The sequence below is a fragment of the Clarias gariepinus genome, chromosome 2 (assembly GCF_024256425.1).
Source record: "Clarias gariepinus isolate MV-2021 ecotype Netherlands chromosome 2, CGAR_prim_01v2, whole genome shotgun sequence".
Taxonomy (NCBI): domain Eukaryota; kingdom Metazoa; phylum Chordata; class Actinopteri; order Siluriformes; family Clariidae; genus Clarias; species Clarias gariepinus.
In genome coordinates, this window is record NC_071101.1 from 9,657,439 (window position 1) to 9,672,130 (window position 14,692).

General features: G+C 35.1%; 1 protein-coding gene across 1 annotated transcript in view; it reads right to left on the bottom strand.

Moving 5' to 3' along the window:
* Window positions 1–4,287, bottom strand: part of ctnna1 (catenin (cadherin-associated protein), alpha 1) — a 117,970-nt gene extending 113,683 nt beyond the window's left edge. Inside the window, exons 1-3 of the mRNA XM_053516174.1 lie at window positions 4,156–4,287; window positions 1,343–1,460; window positions 988–1,183 (exon numbers count right to left, since the gene is read on the bottom strand). Coding sequence (XP_053372149.1) covers window positions 988–1,183; window positions 1,343–1,447 — 301 coding nt within the window. The 5' untranslated portion in view covers window positions 1,448–1,460; window positions 4,156–4,287. The remainder of the gene's footprint in view (window positions 1–987; window positions 1,184–1,342; window positions 1,461–4,155) is intronic.
* Between the last annotated feature and the right edge of the window lie 10,405 nt (window positions 4,288–14,692).

Here is a 14,692-nt window from a genome sequence, read left to right on the forward strand (position 1 = left end):
CTATAAACAGGTCTTTAACGTGTGCAGAGTTCACACTGTTTAACTTAAACCCTGGCGCGCTTTTCCACATGGCCCGGTTAGTGCCGTTTGTAGAGAGAAAGTGACTCGCCTACACCGTACAGGCTTCTTAAAGAAGAGATGCCAATCTTACTTAGACTGATGATTCGGTTAAACTCTATTTTTGTTTTTTTGCTGCTTCTGTTTTTTTTTTTACTAGTCTCAATTAGCTACGTTACTGAATCATTTAGAAGTACTAAAGACTACTCACAGTATCTAAAAACACTGAAACACTAACTAGCCCTGTTTCATACAAAGCGCCCCCCCACAGAGCCGTTTTCCACCGTATTGGACTGTGAACTCTCGTTAAAGATTTTCCAAAATTAGGATTACTCACCATCAGGACAGCTGATTTACCATCTTGGACTTTTTATTCATAGCTGATAATTATGTTCTTTAACCAAGAAGAAGTTTGGCAAAAAATTTTATCCAACAGTTCTCATACAAGGATGGTACAAGGACATATACAAACTTTTTCCTGGTTAAAGAAATTGATTCAATTTATAATTATCAGCTACAAATAAAAAGAGGGCAATGAAGTTGGGAGAAAATGTCCTCATATTTGGACATTCAGGCTTTAAGAAAATATTTGGCTTTTAAGGAAATAATGTTTGTTTCATAACTTTAAATCCGATTAAACAACTTGACAAACAAAAGGATCAATTTAATCTCACACCCCGAGCAGCCGTGTTGGTTTGACGTCACTCCGTAAACGGGAATAGAACTCTTGTTTAAAAGAGCCTAACCCTTGTTGAAAATTTGAAATCAAAAGTTGGTGTTTCCGTTGTCCTCACTAATCGTGTGCACGGAAGTCATGGCACAATTAAAAACTAGTTAGTTGCTGCAAAATGAAAACGCTTTGCAAAAGTGAAAGCAGACATACACGCCTCAGAACCCAGCATTTAAACCATCAGGATGAGGGGGACGCACCTTGCTTGCGGACGTCCTCTACAGCGGCGGTTAACTCCTCTTTGAGGAACTGGCTCTCCTTGGCGATCTTCTCGCCTTTCTCCAGGAAGTTCTGCGTGGCGCTCTCCACCGACGCGGCCAGAACGTGCGCCTTTTTGGAGCGGCCCTTCTTCTTGTTGGACGGGCCTTTGTTGCTCGAGTTCACCAGAGTGGTCACCTAGGGACGTTAAACCAAAAGCACGAATGACGTACAGTCCAGGCTCTTCCGGTTTTAACAGGACGAATATCAAGCTTCACGACTATCCTGTACATTTTCACTAGAAATTTGATTAAACGTGAAGAATGAGATGATGAAAAGTGGCGGTTTAATCTGTACCTGAGTAACGAGCGGCTCCAGGAGTCTTTCCACAGCCAGAGTGCGGATCTCCAGGCTCTTGGGATCCCACTTGAAGTTGATGTTGGGTGTGTTAATGGCAGTCATCTTCTCGGAGGTTCTGTAAAGGACAGAAAGCTTTGTTATTCATCAGAACTTGTCAGGCAGAAACTGACAACCTGGCCAAGACGCCGGTATATTTTGAATGTATACATGTACATGAAAAACGTTCGTTAATCTACGATTAACTCCATCACACATCAGGCGCCAACTCCTCAGCTCTGACAGCAAGGTATTCGGCACGTCCCTGGTAATGAGATCTACCGCAGATCACAAATCTCACAATCAGTCACCTAAACCAGATGCACTCTCATTCCTGCTGATGTTCTTCAGGAAAGAAATAGAATAAAATACACTCTTTAGGCAAGTTTAAAGTTGGTTCCACAACATACAGCGATGTTAAAGTTCAGTTTTTCTTTTTAAAATATTTATTTTCCTACGCATATGCCCTCATCCTGATCTAAACCCTAGGGCTGCAGAGAGAAAGAGCACACAGGAGGCCCAGTCTTCTGTTTAAACGCACAAGGACAAAGCAGAGCCAGTGCCCCCAAAGCTTACATCAAATCCACAAACTAGACATCAGGGACTCGCTCTAACGACCACGTGTGTCGACCTTCACTAGGCCGGGTTTCGGCTTTGCCACCGGCGTCCTGACTGCAGCGTGATCGATCGGCCGTCACGTATGGGAAGGTGGGGTTTAAAATCAGGAAGGCATTTAAAGAGATGTTATAAAAGGAAGTGTAGTGTATTATTATTATTTTTTTTTAAGTATCGTTCAGCCGTCATCAGGCCCTGCGTCTGAAATTCAAAAACCTCAACCTTGACAACTAATAGTGTTCTGTGTCTTTCTGAAAGTTTAAAAGGTTCTGAGCCCTAGCCCTACTTAGATAGTTTGTTAATTTATGGTGTTAACTTGGTTTGTCTTTAGCTAGTCAGCTAATTAGACGTTTTCATTAGCTAGTTAGTGTTTGTTAATTTATAGTTGTATGCATGTAGCACCTTAGTCCTGGAGGGACGCCAATGGCAATAAAAGCCTACTCTGCTTGACCAGACCAGAATTAGCTGGTTTTCAGGCCTTTGATCAGGCACTCCAGCTCAGATACGAGCAGTTCTGTAACGAGCGCAGACGCTTCTTCCAAGTGGCACACCAGAAACACATTTCTATGGTATTACATTATTAAAACTTAAATGAAAACACTTCGATATGCCTTTTTCTACAAACTGAGCGAATTAGTCTCGAACACACTCACCACACACACCAACACCAGTCTCAAAACACTGAGCGGCAATTAGTTGAAAATCACATGCGTTCGAAGCCGCACACGCCCGCATGATCGCCAAACACTCCCAATTACCAAACAAAACAAATAACACGTGCTTCCTTTGGTATACACATCTTTCTGATGTTCGAGTCAGTTTTAAAATAAAAGCTGTTGAAAAACAGTCATTATCATTACTCACTCATCATCCCTGTATTCAGGGTCACGAGTATGGGGGTATGTGTTGTTTTTTTCTATTGTATTGTATTTTTTTCCTTTATTTTTTTTTTCTATTGCATTTCTTTTTATTAATATTTATTTCTTATTAATAAGCTTTTATTTTTAAAGTCACATGTGGTCGCATAAGCATTTCACTGCATATTGTACTGTGTAGGTGGCAAAAAAAAAGTGAATTTGATTTGGAGCCTATCCCAGGAGACTTTGAGCATGAGACGGGGTACGTCCTGGACAGGGTGTCAATCCATCACAAAGTGCATACACACACACACACACACACACACACACACACACACACTATGGGCAATTTGGGAAAGTCAATTAGCCTGCATGTCTTTGGACTGGAGGAGGAACTGGAGGAGTACCCTGAGGAAACATGTGCAAACCTGAGGCGGGACTCGAACCCTTGACCCTGGAGAAAAGTGGTGTGTTCATCATTAATCACATCCCGCTACTAATATTCCATCACTAATGTCTACTATTCATCTAAAGACAAAACTCCAAAACTCAAACATTACCAGGAGAACAACCACCAGGCTCCTCTTACTGTAACTGTATTAATCATTATTAGAAACATCAAACACACATTTAGGACGCGAGGAAAGATTTAAAGACGTCTCTAAAACGTTTTAAAAAAAAATCATAAATAAATAAACTAAAACCTTTAATCTGTTTGATTTAACTCGTCGAATTGAGCGCACGAGCCAGAGTAGCGCTTGTGCGCATGCGCAAACTGTAACCAAGTAACCTTAGCGGGTTACATTGTAATGCTAGTCAGCGCGCAGCCTTCAAAGAAAAAGAACTCGCTTTATACAGCCGTTTAAACACTTTAAACAGATTAAACCGACACGCGCTCAGATCTGGGGATAAACCGTTAAAACTAAACGTGTTAAATATTTTTAAAAAGTGGAAATATTTGAGGTTTATCTCCGGCGCGTGAGGCCCCACTCAGCCCCCCCCCCCTCCTCCCTCCTCAGAATTCCCACCATGTTATCAGCGTGTTTATTAACAAGTTACTTTACTAAACATTACTCAGAAACATCAAACAAACTGTTACAAAGCAAACACGATCAAAAGACGGAGATATCACTATACGTTTTTTCTGTTTAAAACACAAACTTACCAAACTACTTGTTTGCGGCGGAACAAAATGGAGGATTAAACAATTCCCGTCCTGCTAAAAACTTTCCTCCTCTCTTTATTCTTTCTGGATTAAAAACAACTAACCCCTGACCTGCAGACAGGAAGAGAATAACTCACCCAGGCGTGCACCTTTACTCCCTGTCCAGTTGTGAAGAAGTTCAAATGAAGCAAAAAAGCCCTTTAGAGTTTTGGTGTGTTTGAAAGAGTTTCGCTGTTGAATCCAGTCTCGCTTTCCCCCTCACACTGCTGTGGGATCTGCTATGGGAGGAGGGCGGGGGTGCCAGATCGGAATAAATAACCCCGGGGCGTACAGCTTGTTAAGGGATTCTTCCTTTTAATTTCTTTCTATGTTTTATTTTATTTTATTTTATTGATTTCACTCTACAAGTCGAGTGTAACTTGTGTTAACTGTCCATATATGATAGGTTATAAAATATCTTGACGTTTATTTCTATCATGATGAGTTCTTGATTCTGGTTGGTCCATTAAAAAAAAAGAGGCAACACAAATCACAGCCTCATTTTATTATAAAGGTTGCACATAATCAAATTCTAATAATAAAGTATAAACAGTAGGGTGAAAGTGTTGTAGTATAAAGATTTATCCATCTTATGTTATTCGGGGTTCTTTTTCGAACCTTTAAGATTTTTGTGAAAGTCTTATATATAAGACTATAAATTATATGTAGGACTATAAATATATACTCATATTTATCTTATTATTATTATTATTATTATTATTATTATTATTTACATCTGTATATGTAAGCTAAAGATGCTGCGTTTTGCTTTTGGAAAGACAAGAATGGACTAGGAATAGGAATGAGTATATAACAGGGACGGGACAGGTTTGGGGACAAGGTTAGATATTACAGAGGCCAAATTAAGATGGTTTGGACGTGTGCAGAGGAGGAATAAGTGGTATATCAGGAGGAGAACTTTATTGATGGAGCTGCCCGGCAGGAGGAGAAGAGGAAGACCCCAGAGGAGGTTTATGGATGTGGTGATGAAGGACATGTGGGAGGTTGGAGTGATGAAGAAATATGTGGTAGACAGAGTTAGATGGAGACAAATGATCAACTGTGGTGACCCCCAGAAAAATAATATATATTTTTGCATATAGGAGCAGCCAAAAGACTAACTACCACGAATAACAGAAATTCTGTTTTGTGTGTTTGCACAGGTAGTTCTGCCATGGGCGTGTCACAGATATTCCTTATTAATGTAACAGCAGAGGCAGTGTCATCATCAATTTTATTTGATCAGATCATCATTAGGTAGTTGCACATAGGCGGAGCCACAGGTGACCTCTAGTATACAATCACTATGATTTGGGTGGGATGGTGGCTAAGGGGTTAGAGGTCTGTGTGCATGGGGTATACAATACATGTTCTGCCATGCTTGGTGTGTTCCTCAGTGTGTGACTGAGCTTGTGAGTGTGTGTAGCCTTTATTTCCTGTGATGGTTTGTCCAGGGTGTACCCTGTCTCGTGCCCAAGGCCCCTGTAACCCTGTATATGTTCGATTTTTGTTTGATGTATGGTATGTGGAAGTATGTGTTGCAAAGTCTTTTTTATGCCACTTTGTCTCTTTTTTTCTTTCAGAATCTGTTCTTGTTTGCCTTTCTTTTCAACACTTTTCCTTAAATATTATACCGAGCCCTAGGGTTGTGACTAATCACACCTATGGGAAATATTTTTATTTTGTCCAAGAGACAAAACAAAGTGAAGCGGATACGTTTTATAGATACCAGGAACAAGATAATTTAAGTCATTCAACAACATTAAATACAACGATAAATTAATGAAATAATGATATAGGTAATAAATATATATATATATAATATATATATATAGATAGATAGATAGATAGATATAGTTAATAAAACAGTTTTTATTTTTAATACAGAATTAAAAAAAAAATAAATATATATATATATATATATATATATTAAATTTTAAAAAAGGATATATATATATATATATATATATATATATATATAATGTTTTTTAAATCCTGTGACCTTAGTGTAGGAAGTGCTACCTGTATGAGTGGAATGTCGCAATCTGGCAACCTAGTGGCCGCTTCCTGGAATGTCCGGGCTGTGACGTCACGCAGCGAATCCAGACACGCTTATCAGGTGAGATTTAGGGCGCGGTCACAATGGAACTCACACAAACACACACAGTCTCTCTCTCTCTCTCACACACACACACACACACACACACAGGAAGCTGGGGTGGGGGTTAGTCACTGTTTCTGGTCAGGACGAGTTTATTTTTAATGTACATGACCGCATGGGCGTGGCTTCAGTACAGTCAGGGAGAGGGAAACATTTTACAGTGTAACGATTTGAGAAAAGTTAAAGTAATTAGATTATTTTGTTGAGTAAATTGAATATGTACCAAGAATACAATGCCTTGCAAAAGTATTCACACCCTGCCCAAACACTGCACCGGGGCTAGAAAGGGTCTCACCGAGGTGAAAAAGTGAATTTTCACATAGGATCGGTCATACAACACCATTTTTCGTAATACTTAATGCTTCTTATTAATATGCATAAACATTTATATTTTTATCAGATAAAAAGAGACATATTTGCATTTCACGCTCTTTTATGTCTGTAGTGTCTGTTACTTTTTTAAATTCAAATATTTTAATGATCTTAACTGTCGTTCAGATGAAACGTGGCCGATTTAGATTTCACATGAAAAGACATCAACCTCAAAAGGTGTATTATTCTATACTAAAATGCTTAGTTTTTAAGATATTGCAACATGAATTTGACATGGTTACGGACACTACAGATTTTTGACTCTTAACATTTTACCAAAAATCTATTTAGGCATCAATATCAACAGATCATATGCTCCTGAAAGCGTCCACCAATTTTAGTATCAGTACTTATAAACGAAATGCATAATTAGGATTTTAAATGATTGTTGTTTGAAGCAAGACAGTATTACGCTGAAAACTCAAAATTTTTGGGGCACACATGAAATCATCCCTCCAAAACGGCTGAAGTTAGCAATAACAATTTTTTTTATTTTTGATTTTTTTTTAATGTAAGCGAGATTAGTCACTTACATGTTGCGTAAACTTTAGAAGTTGCTTTTTGGGCCATGCACATTTTTTGTATTATATGTATAACATAAAATATAATAAAATCAGCACCTATACTGTGTTATGGCTTTGCCTTGAACTTTTCCACATTTTGTCATGTTACAACCACAAACATAAATGTATTTTATTGGGATTTCATGTGATAGACCAACACAAAGTGGCACATCATTGTAAAGTGAAAGGAAAATGATAAAAAAAAAAAAAAAAAATTATTTTACAAATAAAAAGTTTTAAAAGTATGGCATGAATTTGTCTTTAGCCCCGTTTACTCTGATACCCCTAACTAAAATCCAAGGGAAACAACTGTCTTCAGAAGTCACCTAATTAGTAAATAGGGTCACTGTGTGTATTTTAATCTCAGTCTAAATACAGCTGTTTTGTGAAGCACTCAAAGTTTGTTAAGGAACATTAGAACATGTTAGGTAAACTAACAGCATTATAAAGCCCAAAGAACACACCAGACAGATCAGGAATAAAATTGTAGTTTAAAGCAGGATTAGGGTATTAAAAACAAAAATATCACAAACTTTGAACATCTCACAAGCACTGTTTAATCAGAAAATGGAAAGAGAATGGCACAACTGCAAACCATTTGTCACATTTAATTGATTTAGATCATCAAACAAATGTTAGTTTTTATTTTATTCTTTTTCTTGGGATTGCTCCAGATTTTCTCCCTAATTCAGTAGTAGCCAATTCCCAACCATCATTAGGGCACTTCCACATCAAGGCTACAACTACCATTCAGGGAATGCTGAAGACTATCACATGTTTTCTCCATGACGCCAGCTTTTCAAACTGATGGCTCATACACCCTTGGGAGCAGCGTGAGACACTCAGAGGATAAAAATAAATTGGGTGAATACAAAATGCAGTTTTAATTTATTAAGGGAAAAATCAGTCCAAACCTACCTGGCCCATGTGAAAAAGTAATTCATGATTCAATCAATTATGGCAAATCGTCCAGGTCCTTACTATCATGCTACCACCACCATGTTTAACTGTTGGTAGGATTTTTTGTTTTGTTTTTAAATGCTGTGATAATAATTTTTTTTTTTAACGCCAGATTTAACAGGACGCACAGCTTCAAAAAAAGTTTTATCTCATCTGTCCACACCATATTTGGCCAAAAGTCTTTGGGATAATTTTTTTTTTTCCTTTTTTTGTTTGTTTCTTGGCAAAGTTCACCACTGTTACAAGTTTTCTCCATTTGTGGATAATGGCTCTCACCGTGGTTTGCTGGAGTCTCAAATCCCTTGAAATGGCTCTGTAAGCCTTCCCAGTTACCTTCCCAGTATCAATTACTTTGATATGTTACTCATCTGTTCTGGAATTTTTTTAGAATATGTTGGGTTTTTTAGCTTATTTATCATGCTTTGCTTTGTCAGATTGTTAAAATTGTTTATGATTTCTTGATGCAACAGGTCTGGCAATAATCAGGCCTGGGTGTGGCAAGTGAAATTTTAGCTTTCCAAAAATTACTTTTATTTGTGTATTTGTAATCGTAAACTAAAGTAAAAGTGGGCGTGGCCTAAACCAGAAAAAGTCTACTTTCTTCCTTTCTTTCTTTTTTTTTTTTTTTTTTCTGTTTTTTACTTGGTTGTTTGTTTGTTTGTTTGTTTGTTTGTTTGTTTGTTTTCTTTGCAAGACTTGGACTCCCTGGCATGGCATGGCAACGGTTTGCTTCCTACCTGGAAGATCACTCACATGAGATGACATGGAGGGGATCCACTGGGGATCAGGTCCATGCAGTCTGTTAACCGATGTGCAACAAGGCCTCTATACCCGATGTGTTGGTGAGGCCATATCCTTGCATGGCTTTTCCATACCATTGTTATGCAGATGACAGTCATTTCATTCTCTCCTTTTCTCCCTCTGACGTCTCGGATCTTATGGTCTCCCTGGATAACAATTGTTGTGGGCAGTGTCTGAAGTGACTGAAAGGGTGATCCAATTGTTATCCAGGGAGACCAGATGATCTGGACAACTCTGGACAACCAACTGTTATTTTCTCCTCACATTGCTAACCTTACTCACCCTTTTCAATTTCTTCGTTATTTCAAGACTGGACGACTCGCTCCTAGCAGGTCTGCTTACCTGCACTATTCATCCACTGCAGCTGATCCAGAATCTTCTTTCTTTCTTTCTTTTATTTTTTCTTTCTTTCTTTCTTTCTTTCTTCCTTCCTTCCTTTCTTTCTTTCTTTCTTTCTTTCTTCCTTCCTTTCTTTCTTTCTTTCTTTTTTAAATTTTTTCTTCATTTCTTTCTTTCTTCTTTTCTTTCTTCCCTTCTTTCTTTCTTTCTTTCTTTTATTTTTTCTTTCTTTCTTTCTTCATTTTTTTCTTTCCTTCTTTCTTTCTTTTTTCTTTCTTTCTTTCTTCCTTCCTTTCTTTCTTTCTTTCTTTCTTTTTTCTTTCTTTTTTCTTTTATTTTTTCTTCCTTTCTTACTTTCTTTCTTCCCTTCTTTCTTTCTTTCTTTCTTTCTTTCTTTTTTCTTTCTTTCTTTCTTTCTTTCTTCCTTCCTTTCTTTCTTTCTTTCTTTTTTTAATTTTTTCTTCATTTCTTTCTTTCTTCCTTTCTTTCTTCCCTTCTTTCTTTCTTTCTTTCTTTTATTTTTTCTTTCTTTCTTTCTTCCTTTTTTTCTTCCATTCTTTCTTTCTTTTTTTCTTTCTTTCTTTCTTCCTTCCTTTCTTTCTTTCTTTCTTTTTTTCTTTCTTTTTTCTTTTATTTTTTCTTCCTTTCTTCCTTTCTTTCTTTCTTCCCTTCTTTCTTTCTTTCTTTCTTTCTTTTATTTTTTCTTTCTTTCCTTCTTTTCTTCTTCCTTCCTTCCTTTCTTTCAACCTGTGTGAAATTACCAACATGATCAGAAACAATAGAAAAAAGTCAGATAATTTTTCTTTGTTTTTGCACACAAAATATACATTTGTATATGTTGTCTTAATTCTTTTAAAATGGTCCTGTCTGGAATTGTTTTACACTTGCGTGCATGTAAAATTAACATTTGCGCTCATTTCGTCTTTGACGTTTATTATTTTTTAAATTTTATTTGTCTTGGTGTTATTTAGGTTTTGTTTAATGCAGCCCCATACCAGTTGCTTTTCACTTTCTGGTATTTACATCCACAGACCTGACAGTGGCTTGACTCTTGTCCAGATGCTACAGTATGCAACTCCAACAGCCCTTCGCTCTTAGATCCTGTGCTGTTCTCATCAGGCAGGAGCTAGACGTGAGCATCCAGATGTGAACAAATGATGCACAAACAAATGAGACAGACTTCAAGCGATTTGGACAATATAGGAGGGATGAGTAAAAGAAAAATATATTAATGTCTCAAAAACTTAATGAGAACAAATGTTTATTTCAAATGATGCACAAATGATCTGACATTTTTTTGTTACATTTCTGATCCCACTGGGGGAGGGGCAATAATGAAAAAACATCTAATCAGTCAACGAAGTTAATATCATTTACATGTCACATTATATATTTATTTATGCAGCATGTTTAATAAAGTCGCATTTTCACAAGTGTTTTTTTCTCTATGTGCACGTTATTTAGTTTATAGATTTCTTACAGTTTTTATTAAAGTTGTTTACTCTCTGACTTCTGCATTACTGAGTCAGAACAAAATCATGTAATATTCCCAAACATTACTTTTCCAACTAAAAAGTTACAGAGCAGAAAGTTTATATGACAGTAAAGAAAACAGCACATTACATAACGGATCAGTTTTCAGACAAAAAGTAAAGAAGGCTGCTTGGTTGTGCTGCAATAAAGCAGAAGGAGTGCGACAATCAGATTCTGCAGAAGAGCCGCGATAGACTTTATGATACTCAGTAAAACTGAACATTTTATACCTGCCGTTACTAAACCTCCTCTTTTAAACAAACTGTTTCTACAACAGATATTGACTTTCTTTAGTTAAATGCTCTTTATTGCACTTTATACAACAGTTCAATTGAAGTACAGACATTCCACAGGTGATGATAATATTTCCTAACAATGTCCCCTAACAATGATTAATTATACTAACTATCGGTTACCACATGGGTCTGCACGGTCTACGGTACTGGAAAGAGGAGAGAGTGGCTTCCTGCCCAAACCCACATTCAAAACCAGTCACAGAAGCACTTTCAGCAAGAAAACATCTGATATTGTGATGTCATCCTAAACAAACACAACAATTATTACTCCTTACTTCTAAATTGTCCAAATCACTTCTGAACTGCCGTGTTGTTTTATTTACGACTTCAAAGCTAACTAGTTTCTAACACAAGGCTGGATCCCAAATCCCTCTCTAACCGCTGATTAAGGGCACTACTTGGTGTGTGGAACAAGAGATTGTACACCCTACATAGCGCACTAGCTTACCATTTAACACTAAATCTTGTACGTTTCTCAGGACTGTCCACCACCTCTATGGTTTATTCTGCTCACCTTTTGGCTACATAAGATATAAAAAAATATTAGCCAGTATTATATAAAATTGCTAATGTTAAAATAAAAACAAAATGTTTGAGACTTAAATTTAGTTTAGATTTTTGTGGGAAAAAAATGTGTATAATTTCAAGACACGGAAATAAATAACTAAAAAAAATGTCTTTTAATAAAAATATAACAAAAAATTCACAAAATGAAAATAAAATCTGTGTTTTTGAGTTTTGAACTTTTAAGATTTGTATTTAGAGTCTTAGAGGGTGTAACTCTAAATGAACGTCTCCTCTGCAGCAGAGGTCAGTTTTGGTCTTTCCTGGGAAGGTCTTCATGAGAGACAGTTTCATCATGGAGCTTGATGGGTTTTGCAAATACACTTAACACTACGGTCCTTGCAAGAACTATTCCAGAACCACTGACCTACATAGTCAGTGGTGTCAAAAGTATTCACATTCATTACTTGAGTAGAAGTATAGATACTAGGGTTTAAAAAGACTTCTTTGGAAGTTGAAGTATCAACTCAAGCTTTTTACTTAAGTAAAAGTGTAAAAGTAAAAGTAATGTGAGGGAGAAAAAAGCATTAAGGATAAAAGCTTAGGCTGTGCCACGGGCCTATATACTGGATTAACTAATAATAAAATTAAATAAAAATGTGTTGTTTGTTGTATTTTTTTAACATCCATAGTGATTTGGGATACTGTATATGGCAATTGAAAAAGAATGCATTTTAGTACAATGCAAATACATTAAAGAACCATATATGTGTACTACTGAGTATTAACATGTTTTATGGAGAAGAAGATACGATAACTAGTTGCCTATAAGTATTTTAATGGTGCAAAAAGTCAAACTTCAGAGGCATGTCATCAGTAACCTTTATTGGAATGTAAATGTACATCCAAGTTTAGCTGCAGGAATCTGTGAGGGCAACATACAAGAAAATTAGTGTACCCAGGGCAGGCTTAGTAACAATTACCCTTGTATGGTTGTCTGCAATAAACATTAGTGCTGTCAGAATGAATGATTAATCCAAGTGATTATTCAAAAAAAAAAAAAAACATATATATATATATATATATATATATATATATATATATACTGTATATATATATATATATATACATGTTTTTTGAATGACAAGCTGAAATAAAATAGGAGTAACGAGGCTATTTTTAAAATGTAAGGAGTAGAAAGTACAGATAATTGTGTGAAAATGTAAGGAGTAGAAGTAAAAAGTCGGCTGAAAAATAATTACTCCAGTAAAGTATAGATACCCAAAATTTCTACTTAAGTACGGTAACGAAGTATTTGTACTTTGTTACTTGACACCTCTGTTCATAGTTTCGAAACAATCCAGTATTGTACTAGAATGTAGAAAATAAATCATTAAACAAAATCAAAGAAAATTGCAAGTGATCCCAAATTCTTAAACGGTAGTATATTTATGTAATGTCCCACGGGGAAAAAAAACTGTTATGCGACATGTACGGAATTTGGATATACCAACTTAAAATTCAAAGAAGGCGTGAAGGTGAGAAGGCGTGTCCGAACTTTTGACTGGTGATATACAATATCTGTACCTGTGGTACCTTCAATATGTATAGTGTACCCTTAACAATGATTCAATATATAGAATTAAGGGGTGAACTGTCAAGCATATCTTATCTTGTTCTTGAATATGAATATCTGTTTTTTTTTCTGTTAATTATTAATTAGGATCAGTTAGTGTGGCAACAAGGAATATTAACATTATAAAGTCTTTTCGATTTACCAGTAGATCAGAACACTTTATAATTTAATATAGTGACAGTTAATATATAGAGAGAAATATATTTTCTTTCAGTAAGGGCGTGTAGGGCAATGATGACCATTGTATTTATTTTAATTTTTAGGACCATGGTCGGACGTATGATCAAAATTCACACACGCATTCGCACACTATGGGCAACTTGGGAACACCAATTAGCCTAATCTACATGTCTTTGGACATGGAGAACCTGGAGAAACCCACCAATCATGGGAAAAGCATGCAAACTCTTATCTTATTTCATCCTACCTCATCTTATTTTATTTTATCTTATCTTATATTGAACTTATCTTATTTTATCTTATATTGAACTTATCTTATCTTATATTGAACTTATTTTATCTTATCTTATATTGAACCTATCTTATATTATCTTATATTGAACTTATCTTATCTTATATTAATCCTATCTTATCTTATTTTATATTGAACTTATCTTCTTATCTTATATTGAACTTATCTTATCTTATCTTATATTGAACTTATCTTATCTTATCTTATATTGAACTTATCTTATCTTATATTGAACTTATCTTATTTTATCTTATATTGAACTTATCTTATCTTATATTGAACCTATCTTATATTATCTTATATTGAACTTATCTTATCTTATATTAATCCTATCTTATCTTATCTTATATTGAACTTATCTTCTTATCTTATATTGAACTTATCTTATCTTATCTTATATTGAACTTATCTTATCTTATCTTATATTGAACTTATCTTATCTTATATTGAACTTATCTTATTTTATCTTATATTGAACTTATCTTATCTTATATTGAACCTATCTTATATTATCTTATATTGAACTTATCTTATCTTATATTAATCCTATCTTATCTTATCTTATATTGAACTTATCTTCTTATCTTATATTTAACTTATCTTATCTTATCTTATATTGAACTTATCTTATCTTATCTTATATTGAACCTATCTTATCTTATATTGAACTTATCTTATCTTATATTGAACTTATCTTATCTTCTATTGAACTTATCTTATCTTATCTTCTATTGAACTTATCTTATCTTATCTCATATTAAACTTATCTTATCTTATATTGAACTTATCTTATCTTATCTTATATTGAACTTATCTTATCTTATATTGAACCTATCTTATATTATCTTATATTGAACTTATCTTATCTTATATTAATCCTATCTTATCTTATCTTATATTGAACTTATCTTCTTATCTTATATTGAACTTATCTTATCTTATATTGAACTTATCTTATCTTATCTTATATTGAACCTATCTTATCTTATATTGAACTT